Here is a 24,134-nt window from a genome sequence, read left to right as displayed (position 1 = left end):
CATCTGATGTGGAAGGTGAATAAATTCTTGAGTTTAAAGAGGTCTGCGACAATGTATATTTTTGTAAAAACATGTATAATAAATTGTTACTAATTCATATCATGTTCTAAACATGTCTTTAATTTAATTTTAGGATTTTATACTTGGCTTATAAGTCAATCTTAAAAATTTTTTTTTGACTTTTCAAAATTATTTTTAGATGGGATTTTAGTGTTTTGGGGGTTGACTTGTATTCCTGAATATGCAATAATTGGCAGTCATGTGAAATCATATACAAGGCATTGCTAGTAGCACATTTTTACTCTGTACAAGAAGCTTCTTGTGTTTTTAATAGAGAAAAGTTTTCCAAGTTACAATGAAGTTAGAGTAATATAGCAAAAAAAAGAGAAGAGGATCTTGCATGACCAGCAATGAGTTAAATAGGATATTTATAAAATAGAAAGATAACATTCTTCATATCATAAATGAATATATATATTTTTTTTTCTTAAAATTTTATGCACTTTTGTTATATAGATATTAATGAATGCGATGCGAACCATGGACCATCTGGTTTATGTGGCCAAGGAGCAATCTGTACTAATGTGCCAGGAAGTTACCACTGCTACTGTCCACCAGGATTTACTGGTGAACCATTCCGATACTGTGAAGGTAAAGACAACCATAATTCACATTTGTGTTGTTTAACATATTCTCTTTACATTTATTGAGCATTTTAAGACTAAAACTTCAGACATGTATCCTAAATACTGTACATATTATTCATAAAAACAGCTATTCCTAACATGTTTTTTTTATTAAAAGGAAATGAATGTATATATTTATGTATCCTGATTGTGCAGGTAACCTGTAATATGCTGACGATATCAAATAATTAAAAATGTATATTTGAGTGAAAATTTATTATATAAATTTTATTTAAAATTCTTTCTAACTACATTTAATTTAAGTTTAATTATTTATAATGGGCATTTTGTTTTTCAGATATTAATGAGTGTGATAGAAGATTTGGTTCAAGTGGCCAGTGTGGAGATAAAGCAATTTGTGCTAATACTCTTGGTAGCTTTACATGTTCATGTCCTCCTGGGTATAGTGGAAATGGTAGAGTTAAATGTCAAGGTTAGAAATTTTTTTCTTTTTTTTTTTTTTTTTTAATTTTTGATGCAACTATAGACAGAAGATCTGAATGTAAATTTCTTGAATTAGCTTGACTTGGCTAATTATTAACAGATGGAGCTATGTTTATCGACTCAAGAATTTCCAGAAATAATGTTAAACCAGTTAGGTAATATATATGCATTGCATTATACTTTTCAGGTGCATTCAGTTATCAAATAACGTTTCTAAAGCCTTCTTAATAATGTATTCAAGGAATATGTATCAGAACATTTTCATTTCTGTATTAATGACAAAGGTTATTTATATCAGCCAAACAGTTGATGACAAACTTAGAAAAATCAAATCATTTCCGGATTTGGCTAAAAATAAATCTTGTATCTGTAATTAAAATTTTATTAATTAAATTGTATAATTAAGCAAATTTTGGTAGGCAATTCTGATGTCATTAAAATATACTTCAGTGGTTGGGAAAGATGTCATTAAAACAGCCTGCAGTGGTTGGAAAGATGCCATTAAAATAGATTTCAATGGTGTGAAAGATCATGGCGTTGATGGTTAAGGATACCACACAGGACTATCATGATGGGAATGACATCCTTAATAGATCACAGCATGGATTCACGAAGGAGAAGTCTTGTTTGGCTAATCTAGTTAATTATTATGATGAAATCATAAAACAGTTATATGTAAGAAACAACTTTTGACATTATTTACCTTGACTTCATTAAAGCTTATGATAATGATGACCACGAAAGGCTGTTATATAAACTGAAGCAAATTGGAATTAATTGCCAGATCCTTCATTGGATTGAAAAGCTAGCTAAAATATAGGAGACAGAGAATAATCATAGATGGATATACCTCAGGACAGACCAGTGTAGCAAGTGGAATCCTCAGAGATTAATATTGGGGTCACTTCTGTTTCTTATCTTCCTTAATGACATTGATGAGAGAGAGAGAGTACTGGGGAAATCGTCAAAGTCTGCTGATGATTTAAAGGTAGGAAGGTGGTTAATGACCAGAACCAGGCAGTTTTTCTTCAAAATGACTTAGAGCAGTTATACAAATGGTTTAAAAAATGGCAACTAAATTTAATCCTTCTGAAATCAGCAGAAGTCCAGAATTTACTTACAAAGCTAGGAGGAGTGGATTTACAAGTGGTCCAGGATGAAAAAGCCTTGGGATTACTATTCACTTAGACATGAATATTCCATACAGTTTAAACAGGCATCTAGGAAGACACATGATGTCTTGTTTATGATGTATAGAAAGAAAATGGTGAGATCGCATTTTTAAAATATTGTGTACATGTGTGGCCTTTGATAGATATCTTGGGGGGGGGAGGCTGGCAGAGGTGTACAATGGCCTGAACGAAATGGATTTAATTCATTTTACTGATTTCCATTGGAATTAATAACCAGATCCTTCATTGGATTAAAAACTGGCTAAAAGATAGGAGACAGAGAATAATCATAGATGGATAGGGGCTCACATCTGGTGAGTATGGGCTTGGCACACCCAGGGTCCTGAGCTGGCTATCATCATTCTTCTCTTTCTTTCTTGGTGATTCCTTTCTGCTTCTCTCTCTCTCTCTCTCTCTCTCTCTCTCTCTCTCTCTCTCAGGGTAATTCAGAATTTATTTATTTATTTTTTTGGCTGGTGCAGCATAAGCCTCAGGCTTCCTTGCACCATATAGCTAATAATAATAATAATAATAATAATATACCTCAGGACAGACCAGTGTAGCAAGTGGAATCCTCAGAGATCAGTATTGGGGTCACTTCTGTTTCTTATCTTCCTTAATGACATTGATGAGAGAGAGAGTGCAGGGGAAGTCATCAAAGTCTGCTTCAAAGGAAATCAGTAAAAGAATGACAGAAGTGTATTTTCATTTGTAGAAGAAAGAGGAAACCAGAGGGCACAAACACAAAACTTTGAGGAGTAACAGAAGGCTGGATTTGAAGAAGCACCATATGAAATTTTACAAAAATCTATTCACTAGAAGTCAAGTTTTTACATTAGACAGACAAACAGGTGAATGGAGATGGTGAAGACAACAGGTTCTTTATGTGCCTAAAAAAAAAAAGAATTGCATACTCATGGAACTGAAGTTGCACTCTCATATAGGGAAATATTTAAAAAAGTAATTATGAACTGAATAAATATGAGGCATTTCACAAATTCTTTAAATATGGAATTTTTCAAGAAAAGTGCATAATACAAATGAAATTGTTATAAAGCCATTCATAGCTACTAGTAGATTTATTTATTATATCTGTCTCATTAACATTTTTGATAACATGCCAAAATTTTTTGATAAGAAGGTGTTACCCTGCTAACAATATGGCTAATAAGATGCTTTTATCATTACATAATGATTATGTAATGATCATTTAAATTCTTAAGGTCATTTATTACAGGAAGTAATAGATTGTGTGTACAAATATGTCACATTTTAACAAGAGTGTTCAAATTACAGGATTTTTATCTTGTTATTTGAACATGCATTTTATATACAGGGAATCTCCGGTATCTGAGTATTCATTATCTGAGTCTCTACAGTTATGAGGTTGCAAATAATATATAAAAAAAATATGAAAACATAAAAAATATAATAGTATCTGTGTACTTTGTTTTGGCTTACGTTGAAGCACCCCGCTACATGTTTGACTATTTCTGTCCCGCTCTTCCTGCAAGCATCCTGTTGACTCCCTCAACTCCCTCTACCTATGGTCAGTTTCTCATTTTTAATGCTACAAACGATATCAGTAATGCGGCCCATGGACCAAGGAGTTATTGCTGTTTTGAAGGCTTATTAGCTTCAACTTACATTTAGAAAATTAATTTCTGAAACCGATAACTGAAAATAACGTGGAGGATTTTTGGAAAAGTTTTAATATTCTGTACAGTATAAAAATGATTGGAGAAGCTTGGAAAGAAATTTCACGTAGATTAATGAATAGCTTGTGGAAAAAGTTATACCCTGATACTGTTCATGAATATAAAGAATGAAATGTGGCTACAAAATGAAATTGCAAGTCTTGCAAAAGAAGCAGGATTCCATGAAGTTGATGATGGGGATATTGCACAGTTGCTCGAATCAAGTGCAAAACCACTTACAAATGAGGAGCTAGCAGAATCAGACCAACTACCCACAGAAGAAGAGGAAGCCTAAAATGATGATGCAATGGAATCACGAAAGGATAAAGATTTGAAAATTAAAGAATTAAAGGAAGCTCTTGAGAAAATTGACCAAGCACTTGAACATTTTTGAGAATGACACTCTTCATGATCATGCAGCAAAAGTTAAGTGCGAAGTTAAAGACATAACTAAATGCCACAACACACTTTTATCTGAAAATATATGGCAAAAAAACAAACATCTAACATCTCTGAATTCATTCTTTATTCATAAAACTGAAAAATAGTATAACTTCAATAAACTTTACTTAACCTTACATTGTTCAACATATAATAAAAATCTCTAATAAACTAATTGTCTTATTTTTCAGTTCCTTCAATTCGTTTTTCCTATGTACAAGTACATAAGTAAATTTTTTAAGTAGATTTATTTTAAGTGGACTTTCCTGGAACAAATTATCCTCAGATGACGAAGACCCCTTGTATATTTTTTATCAGTCCATTTTTCTTGTACCTTCATTTCTTTACAATGGTTATTAATGATAAAGATAAGGAAATCATCATTAATAACCATTAAATAAGTACTAGTAGCTGTACCATACATTGCTAAAATTTTGCAATTGGTAGCAGAGTTTTTCTCTAACTGTTCTAAAGAAATGTAGTACCCATGTAGCATCAATATATATGTGTGTTAATGTATTCGGCATCCTGAATACATTTGCAGTAACAAAAAGCCATGTTTCTTCTTTGCCGCAAGATACGTTCAACACAGAATGACACAATATGTTCAAGTCAGAGTAGCATGGTGGCGGGCACGTCTTCCACATTCTGACTGTGACATACTTTTAAATCCTTAAATTACTTACCTTAAATAACCTCAAAACAAAAAACAAATAAACTCGAAGTTGATAACGATAACATGATGAGTTCTGAACTTATTAAACGTAATGACTGTATGAGCTCACATACGCAGCGTAAGGATATATAGTAAGCTGTGATGGAACCCGAACAATCAGTGTTTTTTAAAGGTAGACAGCGCTAGTAGAGAATTTCATAATTGGTAGCAGAATTTTATTATTTTTTTGGAACAAAGGACATGATTATGTGAACGTGCAAATTGTTAATCAGTTAAATAGTTAAAGTGCAAATTGTTAATCTCAGGAAAAAATGCATCAACTTAGACAATTGTTTGTTTAACAGTTAACATCTTCTGGTTGCTCCATCTGTGAAGTGAATGTTGAACTATTCTCGTTTGTAGTAAAAAAACTGGCTCATTAAATTAAAACTATTCCAAATTTTAAAATTTTAACAACTTTCTGTGCACCTAGAAAGAAATATGTTCAATTTGAGATGACTTCCAGCGTGATCGGTTAAGCCTATCATTCACACTAACTGTGGAAAACGGCTTCCATATTAAATATATAGATTTTTAATTTGTTTATAATTTTTATTATGCAAATAAATTTTTATTTGCATTTAAATATTATTGTGTTTTTTAGTTTGTCAAGAACATGCAAAATGGATTTTTAAATTAATTTTCTTTTATTTTTTGATTAGATATTAACGAATGTTCACAAGTATTTGGACCTAATGGTAAATGTGGAATCTCAGCAATTTGTACAAATACTCCTGGTAGTTTTGAGTGTCGCTGTCCACCAGGAACAGTGGGAGATCCTTTTGCAAGATGTAAGTAATAGTTCTCAACTTTGCACCATGTAGATATGTATGTAGGAAATATGTGAAACAAAATAAAAGAAAAAATGCTCTTCTCTTTTTATGAAATACCAGAGTAATCATTTCAGTACTGATTCACAAGTCTGATATATTATCCCAGTAATTATATACTTAATTAGGTAGAATGCTACAACTGACTCTTCTAAAATATTAGCAGTTTTTAATAATCAGTAAATGGCATAATATTGTTAAAATTAAACTTTTAAAGTAGAGAAATAAAAACTGAAAGTTGTGAGTTATCTTTACTAATTTAATATGCAAAAGTCCATGCATAATTTGAAGAAGAAATTTCTCTTCATTTTCATTTAATGATTTGTAGAAGAATTCAGTAATATGTCTATATATTTATGCATTCTAAATCTTCAAATGTGAATGTTACAGGTACAGCTGTTGTACAGTGTACAAATGATAAATCATGTCGGGGACATGCAATCTGTAATAGTAGAAGTCAGTGTTATTGTCCAGAACCATTCTTTGGAGATGACTGTAAACGTAAGTTAAATGTCTGTAACCTCTTTTTTACAGCAATTGTTAATTTAAACTATTGCAGATTTCTAACTACAGAGACTAAGAGTTTTATGTACTGTTTTTGAATTTTAGATCCTTGTGATGATATTTTTTGTGGTGATCATGCAAAATGTCAACTGGGACCAAATGGGCATCCAATTTGTGTATGTTCTCCAGGTTTTACTGGACGTAGTAACAGCCTTCCAGGTTGTGTTGGTAAGTTCTTCCAGAATTATCAAATCATTAATCCTGAACTTTGTTAATTAATTTTAAGTTGCTAATTAAGTATCCTTAATCTTTAAAGTATGTAAGCTATTATTAATACATTAATTGTATCTGCTATATTACTCATATTATGTATAACATAATAAAACTGCTTCAATAATAGTCAATCTGCCGTTTGTTACCAGTCGTAATAATTCAAATAGCCATAGTATTAAAAAGGTCAATTTAGTTGAATCGTTTTTATTTTATGAAAAAAATAACAAAAATCTATGTTTTAATTATAGATCTTGATGAATGTAATGTGGGTGAAGCAGCATGTGGCAAAGATGCATTGTGTAGAAACACTCTTGGATCGTATGAGTGTGCATGCCCTCATGGTTATAGTGGTCATCCCTTTAGAGGTTGCAACAAGATTGGTAAGAGTGCTAAATTTCAATCTCATTAATTTTTTCTTAACTGGTACTTAAATTGTATTGAAGTATCTTCGTTTCAGGGAAAAGTGATTGTGAGAACATGAAAATATCATAAAACAAGCATAACTAAATGAGCCACTTAATTTATTTTATAATATAAAACATAATTTTTAATTATAAAAGAATTGCAATATTTGTACTCATATATATATATATATATATATATATATAAAATTTCTTGCCATGGTGGTTGTGATGTAAGGTCATTGGTAGTGCTACAATGAGGTATAGCCTAACTAGTGCTTCACAATGCATACATATTTTCACAAAAGAAGGGGAGTTTATGAGCATGAAACCTCACAGGAACATTATCCTAATATTGAAATTCATTTAAATTACTTACCTCCACAATACTCCATGGAAGTTCATTCCAGTAGTCAGTTACTCTTTTTCCGAAAGCAAATTTTCACACATCGTTTCTTCAATTATCATTCTCCACTTTAAATTTATGTCCCACTTCCATTATGTTTGTTGTCTGAGAATGTGTCTGCCACAATATGTCCTATCAGATTCTGGTTTTCTTTTCCATCCTTATTGAATACGAACATCACCTTCAATACAGTATAACGATGTTATCAACACTTATAGCCATACTGCCACAAGAATGAATTAAAGGTCACCACTACATGCAGTCTATTTTAAGAGTAATGGGATGATGGGTTTGATTGGGTACTTTGATTTTTATGTTAGCTTTTATTTTAAACAGAAAAGTAATCATATAAATGAATATTCAAATAATGTTGGAATCAATTCTGATCTCATTTTGATCTTAGTCTATAATATTTTCATTCACTCTCATTTTCCCCTACTTCACTAATCCCTCTGCTTAAATAGACTGTCTATACCAGTGACCTTGATTTCATTTTCCTGGCAGTAGGATTGCAGTTTACTCAACCCATTTAAAGCTTAAATATAGTCAAATGTCACAGAGTCCTAGTTTTCAGATACTGCAATTTACAGCAAGCATAACCTTTTGTGTCTCTGATTAATCTTGTAGACCTGCAGTCACTTCAACAGATCTATTTCCTTCTAAAACGAGGCTTCCAAACCTGTGTGCAGAATTCAAGTTATGGTCTAACCATTGCCTTATACAATGGGATAATCAATTCTTTGTCCCTTGCAAAATTTCTATATATCATTGACAGAATCCCACGACCTGTCCTGGCTGCTTATTTTCACTGCTCAGAGAATTTCATCTTGGCGTGTACAGTTACGCCAAGGTGTTTTTCATTAGCATTAGTAGAGGCATATGATGCAAGAAAGCAAGCTTATGCAGCATCAGCCAAAAAAAAAAATGCTCCCATTTCACCCCTCTGTTTGTTCCAAATACCTGTCCAGCTCAGCCTTAAATTTATTTAGGCTATCAACTTCCACAACAAAGGATGGAAGTCTATTCCACCAGCCAACTACCTGCTGGCTAAAGGCAAACTTCCGCACATCTATCCTACATCCGTTTTTCCTCAATTTGAATTTATGCCCTCTCAGGTGATTATTCTGAGCAAGAGGAAGAATCCCATCAGCATTGAGCATGCTCAAACCATTCAAGGCTTTATACACCTCAATCAGATCATTCTTGAGTTTAGTACACACTCAAATGGTACGTTATTCTGAGATTACTGGGATACCTTGTATTAATTGACATAAAACTTTAGTTGCCATTTTTTAGCCCAATCTGTCTTTCCTCTCAACCCATGAGAGTACAATTGACAGAGCATATGCCAACATATTCAGTCAGCCTAGTGTGAGCACTGAGAAAATGATGAAAAAAATATGAAAACAAAAAAGACTAGGCTAGCCAGTCTAGTCTGTTCGATTCTGTACGAAAAATGCATGGCCCATTATAGTTATTACAAAATCTGAAAATCTAGCTGCCCTTAATAATTCAGTATATATGCAGTCTTGAGGGATTTGTGAACACTTTTCACCTCACAAGAGTTTACTAATATGTAGAAAATAAAAATAAATGGAAATTTATTTATTTATGAATAAGATATAATTTATTTGTGGGCAGCACCAAACTCAATGTACATTAAAAACTTAAAAATTTGCCATTTGAAAATCTGGAATTTTCAAAAATCCAAGACATTTTTTAAATATTTTTCTGAGTATAATTGACCATTCAAGGGAAAGTAGGAAATAGGCTAGGTGGACTTTAAAAAAAAAAAAACACAGCAGGCACTGGATTTATATATTATGGAATTCCATTAATAATTACCAAACACCACTTTCTTTCTGTTTTAGATATATCCTAGACTGTATATCATTGTTACTACGTATTTGCAACATATAAAATTATTCATTTTGTGAGACGTTCACTACTAGTTCACAATATAGTACTTAATAGTACAGCAGTATCTATTTGATTTTTAAGATGATTGGAATGTTGAAATCTTATCACACTATTTATACCTCATATTAAAAAATATTGGTCATTCGCAACCCATACTGGAGGGCAGCATTCAAACCGGTGACCTTTTTTTATTTCTTAAACAAGTATGTTAACCACTGGATTAATTTGGTAGTACAGGTTAACATTTTAGTCTAATGCTGATGACTCACATTATGTGGGGATTGTGGGGATCAGAGCTACTATATTATTTAATAAAAATAATGAATTATCCTTGAATACTTATTGGCTATGCACATAACATTCAAAAAACTGGAAATTTTCAAAAATCCAGCATGTGCTTGGTTCTGAGAATGTTGGAGTTTTAAGGTTCTACTACCTAGAGGGTAGTTGATTATTGTAACAAACTTCCATCTGGTGTTGTGGAAGTGGGTAGTTTTAATAAATTTAAGGAAGAATTAGACAAATTATTAGAGAGGATGGACAGAGATGTGAGAAGTGTTTTGTTTATTTATTTTTTTGGCTGATGCTGTATAAGTTTGCCTCCTTGCATCATTTGCCACTACTAATACTAATAACTAATTATTCTTACTACTAACTAGTGGATTATCCATTTATTCATTTTGAGGATTGTTTTTGAATCCTAGTTTTTCGTTTATCCCTTTTCATGTTCTAAAACCACTGCATGCATAATTTTCCTGTTGAGTCATATGACGTGCACAAATTACTTATAATTGGTAAGAAATAATGTCTGTGTTTTATTTGTTCTCTTACTACACTGGAAGTATTTCCTTGCTTTAAGACATGAATGTTTAGCATTCAAGAATTTTTAAGATGTAATACAATTACATCTTAATACTTCCATACCAAACACTCTTCTGTACTAAACTAAGGCAATTAGTAGCTACTAAATTTTCAGATTTTTAACATTACAGTTTGCCTTGCAAACAGATTATTCAACTCTCTACCTGATGGATGGGAATTTATTATAAATTATATGCTGTGATTTATTTCTTGTGAGAAAGTGAGTTATTACCATTAGCAATGAAAGTTCACCAAATATGAAGCAATAATGATGTGTAATACTACATGTGCACTACTTCAGTTTAATACAAGCATGTTTGAAAAATAATACAGTATTTTGCACTATTTTAAAATTTCTCTGTAACCTGATAATTAGGCCTAATTTACATTAAGGCATATATCGAAATTATTTAAAATGCCACTTGTGAAACAAATGTTCCATTCTTTCTGCTTTGTTCCAGCTGAAAGGTCAAACTATTAAAATTTTTCCTGTTTATAAAAAAAAAGTTATAATTAAAGTATTTCTTTGATTTATAGCGGATTTGCCAATAGAAGGATGCTCTAATACCAAGCCCTGTCATGCAAAAGAAGAATGTGTAACTGTAAGTGCAACACCACAGTGTGTGTGTAAAAGAGGCTATACCAGAGATCCTTCGTCCGTGAGATGCAGAGGTAAGAGCTTTCCAATGGTTACCTTAAATTTAATATAATATGTGAAGACTACTAGAAATTTATTTAATATTATTCCATAGAAGATTTATTGAAATATATGTTCATTAGATTAGAGCAACTGCATAATTTATATCACAGTCAACTTCCACTATTTTGCTCTGAAAGACCCCCTCAGTAAAATATCTATAGCATGTGAATTGCCATTTCAAAAATTAGTGGCTGTAACTCTGTCTACCTTCCTAATTACATGTACATGCTTATTTGAGTAGTTTTGGAAGTGGCTCATTATTATTTACTTGGAATTATGGGTGTAAAAGGTTTGCAGACTCTGAGACCCGGAGTAACCTTTCCCTGTTACTGCAGAAATTTAATTTAGATAACATTGGTCTTTATTTTAAGAAAAGTTTGCTGATGTTTTACTGTTGATAAGAAATCTGAATTACATTTTTAATGGAAATTTCTGAAGTTACTTGAAACTTGCTTAGAATGTTTTACAAATAAAAAAATTAAAATATTAGTGGAGGTGCTTCTGTTTTATATTTTATTTATTTTACAAATAGGTTATTTTTATGTAACCTATTTTATTAGTATTTTATAAAAAAACTAATAAAAATTCATAAAAACAAAAATATCAACGGCTGCATCCTACAATCAAGCGTAGATGACTACGGACTGGATTTCTTATACACCAAACTGGGTTAAACTTGCACATTTTTGACTTCCCCAAGCAGCTACATTCAATGCCTGTTTCTATTTTTAGTATCCAGCTGTAGTTGGCCACCATATTAACATTCCTTGGTACTATTTTTTCCCATTTCTATTATATTCTGATGGAATCTTTTCATCTTCTCTTCACTTAAACTGCATAAGTTTTCTGGGAAATAGTTGAGATAGGAGTGTATCTTAACACTCATGTTGCTGCCTAGTCCTGAAAATCTGTAGAATTTCACTCACAATTGTCTCATAATCTGGGTGTTTATTGTTCCCCAAAATATTGTGTACTACATTTTTAAAGCCAGTCCAAGCCTCTTTTTTAGTTTGGTTTATGCATTCTTCAAATACAGATTCTATCAGAAGCTTGCAGATTTGAGTACAACAAAAATTCCTGCTTTAATTTTTTCATATATAAGTGATGGGAATTTAGTGCAAACATACCTGAAACAATCTCCTTCTTTATTTAGGGCTTGGGTGAAGTGAATTGTTTCATTAAGTCTAGATTTTTATGCAGAGGTGGTAACAGTACTTTGTTGCTATCCACTCACTAGTGACTTGTTTTTAATGTTCTTTGAACCTGGTATCAGTAACTGTCTTGGTGCACACACTTTCCTTTTCCAATGTTCACTTATTGCTCAACTATCCCACTTGCACAGAAACAATGCATTTTTATGTAACCAAGTTGTTGGCAGAATAGCAGACCAATAACATTAAAATCTCCACACACATATACACACACACTAGCCAACCTTGATGCTTGTATTGAATTTTTTCCTAAAAGAAGCTTAACATCATCATACTTTTCTTTTGTGCTCAATGGGCTATAGGAATCAATATATACTTGTTTCCATTATGAAAGGGAACCTCCTTTGAGGCTTTGCTTTGATGAGTTAATAAATAGCCTCCGCTCTGTTGGTTGGGAGAAAATTCCAAAAATGTTCATAACTGCAGGAATGTTGTTGCAATATATCATTGAACCTTTTTTTTTTTTCACAAAAATAGGGAACCAATTTCACAATGTCTATACAATGAGCAGACTGTTCCTGGGGCCAGCAGATTCTTGGATTTCAGTCTTAACCCTAAAAGCTTTTATCTTAAAGATTTTATCTAAAAGATTTTATCTTATTGATAGGTAATACATGCTCATCCTGAGCGAAAGATAAATAAAAAAGATAAACAAACTTGCCTGAGTGAAAGATAAATATACCCAAAGGGTCTGGCCCTTTGGGTATATTTAAATCTCTCACAAGATTATCAAGTTCACTTTATGTAAACAGCTGTGGTCCAGAGTTATGGATTTCTTTGTCACAATAGTTTATATTATTCTCTAGATCCCAAATATAATACAAACCAAAGCTTCACCATGCTAGAAATCAGAAAAGATTCCATCTGCAGAAAGGCATGTAAGAATACAATATTCTCTGAAGGCAATCCAGCAGTACATATGCATTATTTACAACTGGAGCATGTTATATTTCTTACATTTTGACTTTATTAGCATTGTCAGTGACTGCTAAATTTTACTTAACTGGCATTATTTTCAGGCTGCATTTGGTTCTCTTAACATATAATTATCAAAATTAATGAAATATTCATGGTTGTGTTATTGCTTTTCCAGATTTTCTTTATTTTTGTTTCTTTATCTTCCCTCCTTTGTTTATAGCTTTAACATTGACTTTGCTATAATATTTTTGCTTTCTCTTTTACTTTATGCATTTTATTTCAATGTCAGTTATATATTAAATATGAATATATCAAATATATATTCATATCTTGTTGTATCATTCCCATATGCGACTTTTTCAACATTTCCCCGTACTTGTTAAGTAAGTCTGCATGAACAAGCATCAAAAGTGCAAATATAGTTGAATAAAGGTAGGAAGAAATATATGCATTTTAATTTAAGAGTTTTATAGCCAACTGATTTGTTTAAGTTTATATAGTTAAGGTTAATGAGTTTATTGATATACTTGTTGAAATTAATTAAAGAGGTAAGAAGAGAATTATTTTTGAATGTGCTTCTACGAAAACTAAAATTGCTGCAACTCTTAGTAAACATATGCAGTGCCCATTAAAAAAGGAATATTAAATGGATTTTGTTGCCAACATATGTGATAAACTTATTAAAGGCTGGCTTTAAGGAAATTATAAGGATTTTATCTTATTAATAGGTAATACATGCTCATCTCAAAGCTTGCCTGAGGGAAAGATATCTGTTACTTTACTTAATTATTGAGAAAACCTTGCAAAATTTGCCAGTGTAAAGTCTTGAAAGATTGGAAGGTTAGATGCAACAAATTTAAAAGCTGGAAAATATACTGCACATTTACTAATTTTTCAAGAGACTCTTGTCATTATTATTTTACCTTAGGGACGAATGACACATCTACATACATATTTAAAATTGAAACTAGAATGGCCATTAGTGAGAATTCCTTGGTAAAACAGTTAAAGACCTGTAGAAAGAGAAGGGGAGCTCACTCCTGTAAAGGTATATCTCTTTAGTAATTTAAAGTTGGGTTAATGGAAAAGTACACTGGGATAATAAGTGGAAAAAAATAATGGCATTACAGGTGTGCGCTAATATGGTATTGGGCTAACCTTTGCTTTTAAAACAGCTTATATTCTACGTGGAATAGATTCAAATAAATCTTGAACTGTCTTAAGAGGAATATTGAACCATTCTTCATGGAGGAATATTTCAAGCTCGAGTGAGGAATGTGAAGGAAATCTGCTTCTTATTCTCCTCTCGAAATATACCCAAGTGCTCAATAATGTTTAAGTCTGATGATTGCGCAATTCATGGGTGATGCTTAGCCTCAGTTTCATTCTCCTCAAACCAAGATTGGACACAACTAGCTGTGTGTATTGGAGCATTATCACCTTGAAACATGGCATAATTTGTGGGAAACAATGTTTGCACCATGGGTTGACCTGTTCACTTAGAATATTTAAGTGATCAATGGCAGTAATTTGCCCATTCAAGGTGATGATATGACCTAAAGAATACCAAGATATTGCTGTTCAAACCATTGTTGAACCTACTCCATGTTTGACGGTTGGCACAAGATGGTCAGGATGATGTGCTTCCATTGGCATTTGCCAAATGTAAACTCTCTGTGATGTTTGAAGAAGTGTGAATGATAATTAGTCTGAAAATATGACATACTTCCAATCATCAAGTGCCCAGTTTTGTGCTCCTTACACCATTGCCTCATCTTTTTAGCATTACCATCAGTAACAAGTGGCTTGGCAATAGTGGCTCTGCTATAAATTTCAGCCATATGAAGTTTTCACCAAACTGTTTTACTAGAAACTGGATTGCTGAGACTTGTATTATGTTCTGCAGTTATTTTTGAGACAATGGTTTTATTTTTTTTGGGCTACAATCCTTTTCAGTGTTCAGCAGTTTATTTCAATCAGCTTTGATTTTCTGCCACAATGTGTCCTATCAGATTTTGGTTTTCTTTTCCATACTTAGTGAATGTCAACATCACCTTCAATACAGTTGCTCTGTATAGATTAAAAAATCAGCAGTTTTAATCACCAATGCTTCTGACTAAAGATGAATATGACTAAAACAAAAGTAATGATGAACAAGTATGCCACAGAAAGGGTTATAATGATTGAAGGAGCAGTAATTGAAAAGTGAATTCATATACTTATCTGGGACAAGTCATTAGCTGTAATAATGATAAATGGCTAGAAGTCAAGAGAAGAATAAATATTGGATGGATAGCATTCAGGAAATATAGTCACATACTGAGGAGCAATATCCCAATTTGTCTGAAACGTAAAATAATGAACCAATGTATACTCCCCACCATGACTTATGGAAGTGAAACTTGGCCACTCACCAGAAGAATGAAAGAGAAGCTGAGAACTACACAGCAAAGAATGGAATGAATTATATTAAGAATCAGACTTTTAGATAAGAAGAGAAACACATGGATTAGGCCGCAAACTCAAGTAAAGGACATTCTTATCAAAACTAAAGAACTAAAATGGTCATGGGCAGGACACATAGCTCGAACACATGATGACAGATGGACTAAGAAAATACAATGCTACCCAAGAGGAGCTAGAAGAGTTTGTTTGTTGGTTGTTTGGAGCATTAGCAACTAAGACCATACTGCTCTGGGGATATGTGGTGGTCATTCCCTGACCTTTCCGTATCCTCCGTATTTGGTGGTCACGGGCTCGAACCCCAGTCTAATCAAGAAGTGTGTGCTACGCACTGCTGCTCCTGCTCACCTGGCTACGGAGGCGCCCAGAGCTAGAAGAAAACCTGGAAGACAACGACGGAGATGGACAGATGAAATTCACGAGTTCGTGGGTAGTAAATGGGTGGCCATTGCACAAAATGGAAGGAACTCAAAAGTTGCTGGAGAGGCCTTCATCCTGCAGTGGATTGAAAATGGCTGATGATGCCTCTGTAAAATGAGCACCAACAATTTGATCTCTTTGAAATTCAGACAGGTCGCTCATTTTTTTCATGTACCTTTTTATATAACCTATAAATAAACATAGCTTTTATCATCTTTCCTTCAGAGTACTATTTTCAAGAAACAACAACAACAAAAAAAATGATTATTGAATGTTCATAAATATGTCATACAACCATTACAAGAACTACTACTTTCATATCAGGTGTTTCTATTATTTTTACCACCTCCCCCCATATCTTCACAATATATATCTTTATCGCAATCGGTGAAAATTTTACATGCATGCCTGATGCAATATCCATAACAGCAACAATGCTAGGGGTTTAGCATAAAAAGGAACTAAAACAGGAAAAAACAGAAAATAAATTGTAAACATGGGAAATGAGAAAACAGTTTGTTTTTTTTTCCACAATGGCAACATATTGATCAAGGAAAAACAATGGCAGTCACTCAGCTGAAGGCAAGAGCTGCTCCCTGATGATATGTTTTCTATAGGATTTGTCCTCAATAAATTTCTTGTAGTCAACATCCATCCCCTGTATGTTTTGGAGTATCTCCATTGGCAATACAAAAAATAAGTTAAATTTTTCTGAAGATATTAAGATTAAGAATATTTACAAGCTGTACATAATTATTGAGCAGGAAATATGTATGCTGTTGATCCTAAAAGAGTTTCTCTGAAGAGTTAAATGGAGAATAATGTTATTACATAAATTATTCTATATTAGTCTAGTAGTAGTTTTTGAAGTGTTTGCTTACATTGAGTGAAAAGGGGAAAATGGCTACATGTGAATGGATTGATGGGCATGAAGAAATATTTTGAAGCGAATTTGATAATTTATTAAAATCTTGTAAAGCTTTAGAAAAAGAAGAGATAGTAAATTTTTCAAGTGTAAATCTACCTGTTGGCCAAATAAGTGGGCAAGCTTTTTTAACTCATGGATCAATAAAATTTGGGGGGAGGGACTGTCTTCCTGTAAGTGAAATCTAAATGTCCGTAATATGTAAGTTTTTTACTCTGTGTGGACCAGCAGAAATTAGGGCATGGGCTAGTACTCTCCAATCGATCACTGATTGGAAATAATTGCTTCTGAAAGGGACCTGGTAAGAGAAGAGAAAGAAAAGAGAGTGGTATGAGTCTTGTTGATTGTTGACTACGTGGATTAGTAAAATTTTGAGGACTATCTTCCCATGGGTTCTAAACAATTTCGCTCTTTAGAATAGTGAAAGTGTTTCTTTATACTATCCAATTTTCTATAAGAAAGACAATCTTTTTTATGTGGTTTTATTTTCTCATAGACAGCACACTTTCAGTTATCAGTGCAATAGCAAGTTGCCAATACTAAGCTATTTTCAGGCGAAACACTCCCTGAAAACAAGGACTAGATTTTTATTTATTTAAGAGTTCTGCTATTCTAAATATATTTAAATCGTTTATAATCCTATATTGCAAAAATGTAATTGGATACATTCATTAACTATTAAAAACCATTCTACATTGATGTCCAAACTTTGTTTAGCTTAAGTCTAAAGACCTGTGAATTATTATTTCTATAGAATTATTATAAGGATATTTCAAATTATGACACAGAGAACTTGTTATTTTGATAACTACTGTATAAATTAACCTTATTGTTTATCTGAAGTTTTTTGATATTCTGTGCATTGTTAGTATATTATTTATACATTAATATCATTTATTTGATATTGAGGTTACATATGTAGTGGCAACACAAGTTTTATCCTTCAAGTACTATAATATAAAGAGTTCATATGTCTTGAGTAATAATAGATTTATTGTATAAGTTAAAAAAAAAAATCTTCTCATGGAAGCAAGAAAATATTTTTTTCAAATTTCCTTTTCTTTTCTTTTATCAGTAACTGAATAAAGGAAATATTTACTAAAGAAACAGTAATATAACATGTGGAAATTCAATATAAGTACTTTTTTTTAACATGTGGATTTTGTTTAATTTTTGCAGACATTAATGAATGTACAGAATTCCGAGATAAGCCCCCATGTGGAGTGGAAGCTTTTTGTGTGAACATAGAAGGTAGCTACGTTTGTAGATGTCCTCCAGGTCATGTGGGCAACCCATACAGCATTTGTTATCCAGAGGGTAAGTGCTTTTATTGAAGTATATAATATTCAAGTTTTGAAGATTTTTTTCAGCTACTGTTATTCATAAAGGTATTTCATAATATGTTTAAAAAGCAAAGAAGGTGGATACAGTAAACTTTTGTTATAGCAAGTGGCTTTGAGAGTTAATATGGTTACACTACTGCTAGCAGCACAAAAATGTCAAAGAAATTAAAAGACAAAGCTTCAAGCTATAGTAACTTATAAACTGAATGAAAAATCATAAAAATATTGAATTAGTGCTTTTTCAAATTTCAGTTAATTGTCAGAATATTTTAGCAATAGGAAGATTTTCATCATAAAAAACAATGTCCATATTTGCAAAATGAGGTTTAACAATGTGGGTGATTCCATTACAAGCTTTTGGAACCATACCAAAAAACAATCACAATATTAGATGTGCAATGAAATGGATTGTTTAGCATGTTGCTGAAAAAAGTAAACCAGAAACAACTAAAAATAAAGATATCCATTAGAGTGAAGTCGATATAAATTTTAGCCTTCGTTCACTATGCTTTGGATATTCAATCATTATTGACAGTGGTAGAATTTAAAAAGTATAGGTATAACCATAAAAAATCAGAAAATAGTATGCCCTCATTACTCTTGTACTCTATACCTAATACAACTGGTCATGTAATTGAAATCTATAGATGAAAAAAAAAATTGCAATCCACGCAAAATGCACTGTGTCCAGTTACACAAATTTCTTGGCACATTTGATTGTAAGGTTTATTTTGAGCAGATGTGCTGGAACAAAATAAATATTAAAATAATAAATAAATGTTAAAATGAAATACATGATTTTCAACTGTCTTGCCTATTTTAAAAATATTGAGTGGCATACAAGATGTATTGTGCTCTTGTGCATTTAGTTTTTTTTTTTTTGACACTTTTGCTGCAAAGTTAAACAAAGTGCGAGTTATTCAAATTTTACCCAGATTGAAATTGGAGCCAGTTGTATAAAAAAATCCAGATAATAAAAGGCCCAATAAACAAGAGTTTACTGTATCATTGAATTGGTGACTTAATTTCCACTCTACAAATGAATTATTTTGGTTTTGAATTACTGCACAGTTTACTTCCATATTATCTGAAGCAGGGGCATAATGTAAAATTTTAGCACTTCTTCTTGAAATTTAATCTCCCTTCCGCTACTAATATCTGTTACAAACAGAAAAAGTTTAATCTTTTAGGTCTGTTTTAATGTTAAATGTAATTGCCTTTTATGATTTCTCTATATTATGATCTGTGGGTCATTATTATACTCCTGACCTTGAATCTGTTATTCAGACATTCCTACACATTTTTCCATCTCTTGTGCACCTCCTTTCTTTTAATACTACTTCCAGTATGTCTTTCCTAAATTTTTAAAATAAATTATCAATATTTTAAATAGATTTCATGCATGGGAACTCTTCAGGCATTACCCAGCTTAGATGGTTATAATGACTGCTTGCTAGGTGGTAAGGTTTTTCTCTGGCACTGCATTAGTCTCAGTCTCTTCTGGCTTATGTTACTCATTTATGGACAAATTCAATGGAAAAGTTTGGTGAAACATAAGCAGTTGCTCTTGACATCTCAAAGGCTTTTGATTGTGTTTGGCATAAAGGTCTTCTAAACAAGCTTCCATCTTACAGTTTGCCAACTTTTTTTGTAATTGGTTATCCAGTTTTCTCTCTGATCGCTCACTGAGGGTGATGGTAGATGGCTCTCTGTCTTCTAACTTCTCCAGTAATGCTGGTGTCCCCCAAGGTTTAGTTCTTTCCCCCACTCTTTTTCTCTTGTATATTAATGACCTTCTTCCATTGACTGGAAATCCTGTCCATAGTTTTGCCGATGATAGCACATTGCATTCCACTTTCCATTTTGAGAAACCTTTCCCTGCTCAATGAGCTTCAACTTCTCGAATATCCTCTACCAATTCCTTAAATGCCGATCTCCAGGTAATTCTCCAGTGGGGCAAAGACAACTCAGTTGATTTCAATCCTTCTAAAACTCAGTCTTGTCTTATATCTCACAAAAAAGGATTCTTCTGCTCCTATGCTTATCTTTGGTGACACTCCAATTTCTAGACAAAATGATATATCTCTTTTGGGGATTACCCTGACTTCTAATCTCTCTTGGCACAAGCACATTACAAATATTGCTTCCTCTGCATCTAAAAAACTTGGTTTTCTCTTTCTCTTTCAGCGTTACTTTCCTTCCAAACAGCTGTTCACTCTGTACAAATCGCAAATCTACCCTACCATGGAATATTGGGGTGGTGCTCCCAAAACCTTTCTCAGGCTTCTAGAGTCCATTCTGAAGAGGGCAGTTATATTAATTAATGCCTCATCTCTAACATAGTCTCTCCACTCGCTGTCTCATAGACGTACTGTTTCTGTTGCATGCCTTTTCTACAGATACTTCCACAGACACTGTTCTTCTGAATTGGCTTCTATAATTCCCGCTCTCTCTTTCAAAACAGTCCGAACACATGCTGCCACAAGCCAACATCCATTTACTGTCAACTTCAAACTCACAGAACCATCTTTTCATCTTCCTCGTTTATTCATTCAGCTGCTGTTTTCTGGAACGACCTTCCTTCATTCATATTTCCTGAAAATTACAGTCTACAGAAGTTCAAGTCTAATGTCAACAAATATCTTCTTTCGTCTTCTCAACCTCCAACCCATGCACAGTACTAAGTACTATAGGTTCTAATACTTCTCGTGTTTGGGGTTTTCATAAAAAAAAAAAGTCTCGAGGAAATAGGATTTTTTCATTATAAAACTTTGGGTTTTATACAAAAATCCTTTAAATTATTAAGGAAACATTGAACACTGTCTTTGAATTGCTAATTTAGTGTTCATTACCTGTTTATCTCTTAAAAATTGTTTATTACCAGGACAACCTTTAAGCAGTTTATAACATAAGATATCCAATAAACTAATCAATTCTGGCACATTACACATGATCTTAATTGCCATTGCTGCACCATAAAATATAAAATCAGTTGGATATTAGGTCTACTTATTATAAATTAAGTTTAGCATTTCATCCCTTCTGTACTGTTCATGTCATATTTTTTGATTCTTACGTATGCTTCTTGAGGACATAAATATTTTTTACTAAACAATATTTGCATATGAAATGCATAAATTTTTTGCTTTATAAAGGATTCACTAAATATATAATATTATCAGTGCTCTTTAAAAAAAAAAGGAAGATATTTGAAAATCCTCCCAAATTCATAATAGCTTCTTGTACATTGCCGATTAGACTTCAATTTAAAGTAAAGGTGTGCATTAATAAAAAAAAAAAAAAATTAATGTATTGCATAGATAAAAGTTTGCACTGAATAGAGAGACAAAAGCTGCTAAAACTATAAATGCAGTAAAAACAATTAAAACAGTAGCTTTGACAACAGTGAGTATGGTTTATAGAAGCTTATAGGCTAGACAGATTTCCACACCTAAATAAACATCCAACACTTACCTTAGTATGTTCTACAGGGCATCAGCAGTGTTGCATAAGCTACCATAACTCTTGAGTTCAGTGCTTCACTGAATTTGATATATTTATTTATTCTCTCATCAAAATCTAAGAATTGGCAATTATTAGATGGTTTAATTTGTGGCTAGCTATTCCTGATTTCTTTCAGAGATGCTATAGAGTTCATATCTAGACCATGTGCTGTCCTTGTCATAATTGTAGTGTTTGCATTTTGAAATCATTGATTACCTTCTTTTGCACATTGCAAGAAATATTATCCTATTGGTTGAGTGCCCATGATCATCAAAAAAGTCACTGGCACCTCTGGAACAGTTATGAATACAAGATTCATCATCTAGGAAGTAGTGTTAGAATATGCTACTTCAATCAGATAATATAGGTCCACAACAGAAAGTACTACATGCACTATCATGATACTACCTTAAGAGTTGGCACTAGGTATTTTGATTTTTAAATACTCCATTGAAAATTGTGCAAGATCAGTGTATTTATATATTTAAGCTTATTACAATGTAATATTATGTACTTTTACATTCAACATCTTCAATTTATTCTCTCTCTCTCTCTCTCTCTCTCTCTCTCTCTCATTATAATTAATTTATTACAATTTATTACTATATTTATTATAATTTACAACCTAAATTAGTTTTTAGTAATTAAAAAAAACATTTTAATATATATTTTTTTTACTATTTACTTTTATGTGTAGTAATATCTTGCAAAAGAGACAATGAATGTCCTGGAAATACAATCTGTCTTAATGATGGCTTTCAAGGCTCACATTGTGGATGTAAGCCTCCCTTTGTCCAGGAGGGTGAATACTGTATTTGTAAGTATTCTTAAATATTTAGTTTTCTGTTTCAACTTTAATAAATATAGTATGTAACATTATAGTATAAACATAGTATTTAACATTTTATGATTTACCTATGCATATATGGTACTTCTGATATTTCTTCTTACTTATTGTACCTACTCTTAGCAATTTTGTTAACAAAAATTTCATATCTCAACAGTGGTCAGCCGTAATTGTTCTACTGATAATCCTTGTCCAGAAAATCAAGAATGCGTCTTTACTGGAACAACATATGGCTTCTGTATTTGTCCCCGTGGATACACAGTTATGGCAACTGGCTTTTGTCGAGGTAAAAATCTTATTTATTATAATATTTAATGCAGATTATTTTTTATTACAACACATACATAGTTATAATGTTGAATTAAGCTTTTTAGCAATTCACTATTTACTACAGCACATGTTGCAAAAAAGTATTATTTTTAACCAGGATTAGAAATAATGCTTTTATTTCCTTTTATAGATTCTTAGTGCAATCTAATTTATCTAGTTTAAATGTATGAAATTTTAAGTTACTGTTTTCTCTGTCTCTCTCTATATATATATAAATCATTTATATTTTGTGCTACTCAGTATTAAGCAAATTTCATATGCAGTGAAAATTTTTTAAAGAATGTGCTAATTCCTGATAGCTTAAATTGCTTTCATAATTGATATGTTATTTATTTGCAGACATTGATGAGTGCTCAGAAATTAAGGAATGGTCACTATGTGGGGCATATGCTGAGTGCGTTAACCTACCAGGTTCTTATCAGTGTTTATGTGCTGCAGGTTACACAGGCAGTCCTAGGGAAGGCTGTAATAGGATTGGTAAGTACACGATCTTCAAAGAATTTAAAATTTGAATATTTATATTAATTGAGACATTTATTAATAGTTGCAAAGATGTATGTTTTTTTTTAGCAAATTTAAGAAAAAAGTTAGGTGATTAATATCAGGCAAATTTAAGTTTTGATTTTTATCTTCTTTAGTGGAACTTCTTAATAAGTACATATTATAGTTTTACACTTTTTAAAAATATTTTTTGTTCCTTTAAAGATCACAAATAGTCAATTTAACAAAACAGACTTATCTGCAAAAAGATTTAAACTTCAAAAACTTTCTCATTCATTTCACAAATATACATGGTATTAGTTCCAATATTAATGGTATCTGTTTCCACCTATAATCTGCCAAGCCACACTTTTTCTGAGTCTCAATTGTTGGTTGCCTCAACTACTCATCTTAGTTGCTCTAACGAATCTGTATGATTCTTTTTGCTTCAAAGGTGTTACTTGTGCATATGTCTGCTCTGATATTTCTTGTCACAGACTTCCTAATTTGGAATCTCCTCCCTCTGATCTCTGCTGGCTTAAAATTTCTCACTCTTTATCCCATTCTGTTAAATTCATCTGTTACTCCATCATTCTCCCAACTCCACGGAACTCACATGGAACTCTACTTTCTCCAGCCTAAC

General features: G+C 32.2%; 1 protein-coding gene across 3 annotated transcripts in view; it reads left to right on the top strand.

The window, feature by feature from the left end:
* The window catches only part of LOC150088897 (uncharacterized), a 599,507-nt gene that overhangs the window by 139,764 nt on the left and 435,609 nt on the right, over positions 1-24,134 (top strand). For all 3 annotated transcript variants that reach the window (XM_090369705.1, XM_090369706.1, XM_090369707.1), the window contains 11 exons: positions 517-651; positions 985-1,119; positions 5,818-5,946; positions 6,376-6,486; positions 6,595-6,717; positions 7,011-7,142; positions 10,888-11,022; positions 18,167-18,304; positions 22,532-22,651; positions 22,839-22,967; positions 23,351-23,488. In XM_090369705.1, the coding sequence (XP_090225831.1) occupies positions 517-651; positions 985-1,119; positions 5,818-5,946; positions 6,376-6,486; positions 6,595-6,717; positions 7,011-7,142; positions 10,888-11,022; positions 18,167-18,304; positions 22,532-22,651; positions 22,839-22,967; positions 23,351-23,488 (1,425 nt within the window). The remainder of the gene's footprint in view (positions 1-516; positions 652-984; positions 1,120-5,817; positions 5,947-6,375; positions 6,487-6,594; positions 6,718-7,010; positions 7,143-10,887; positions 11,023-18,166; positions 18,305-22,531; positions 22,652-22,838; positions 22,968-23,350; positions 23,489-24,134) is intronic.

Source organism: Mastigoproctus giganteus, chromosome 3, assembly GCF_048544385.1.
Source record: "Mastigoproctus giganteus isolate SK-2022 chromosome 3, ASM4854438v1, whole genome shotgun sequence".
In the NCBI taxonomy this organism is placed as follows: domain Eukaryota; kingdom Metazoa; phylum Arthropoda; class Arachnida; order Uropygi; family Thelyphonidae; genus Mastigoproctus; species Mastigoproctus giganteus.
This window is presented reverse-complemented; position numbering and strand designations above follow the sequence as displayed.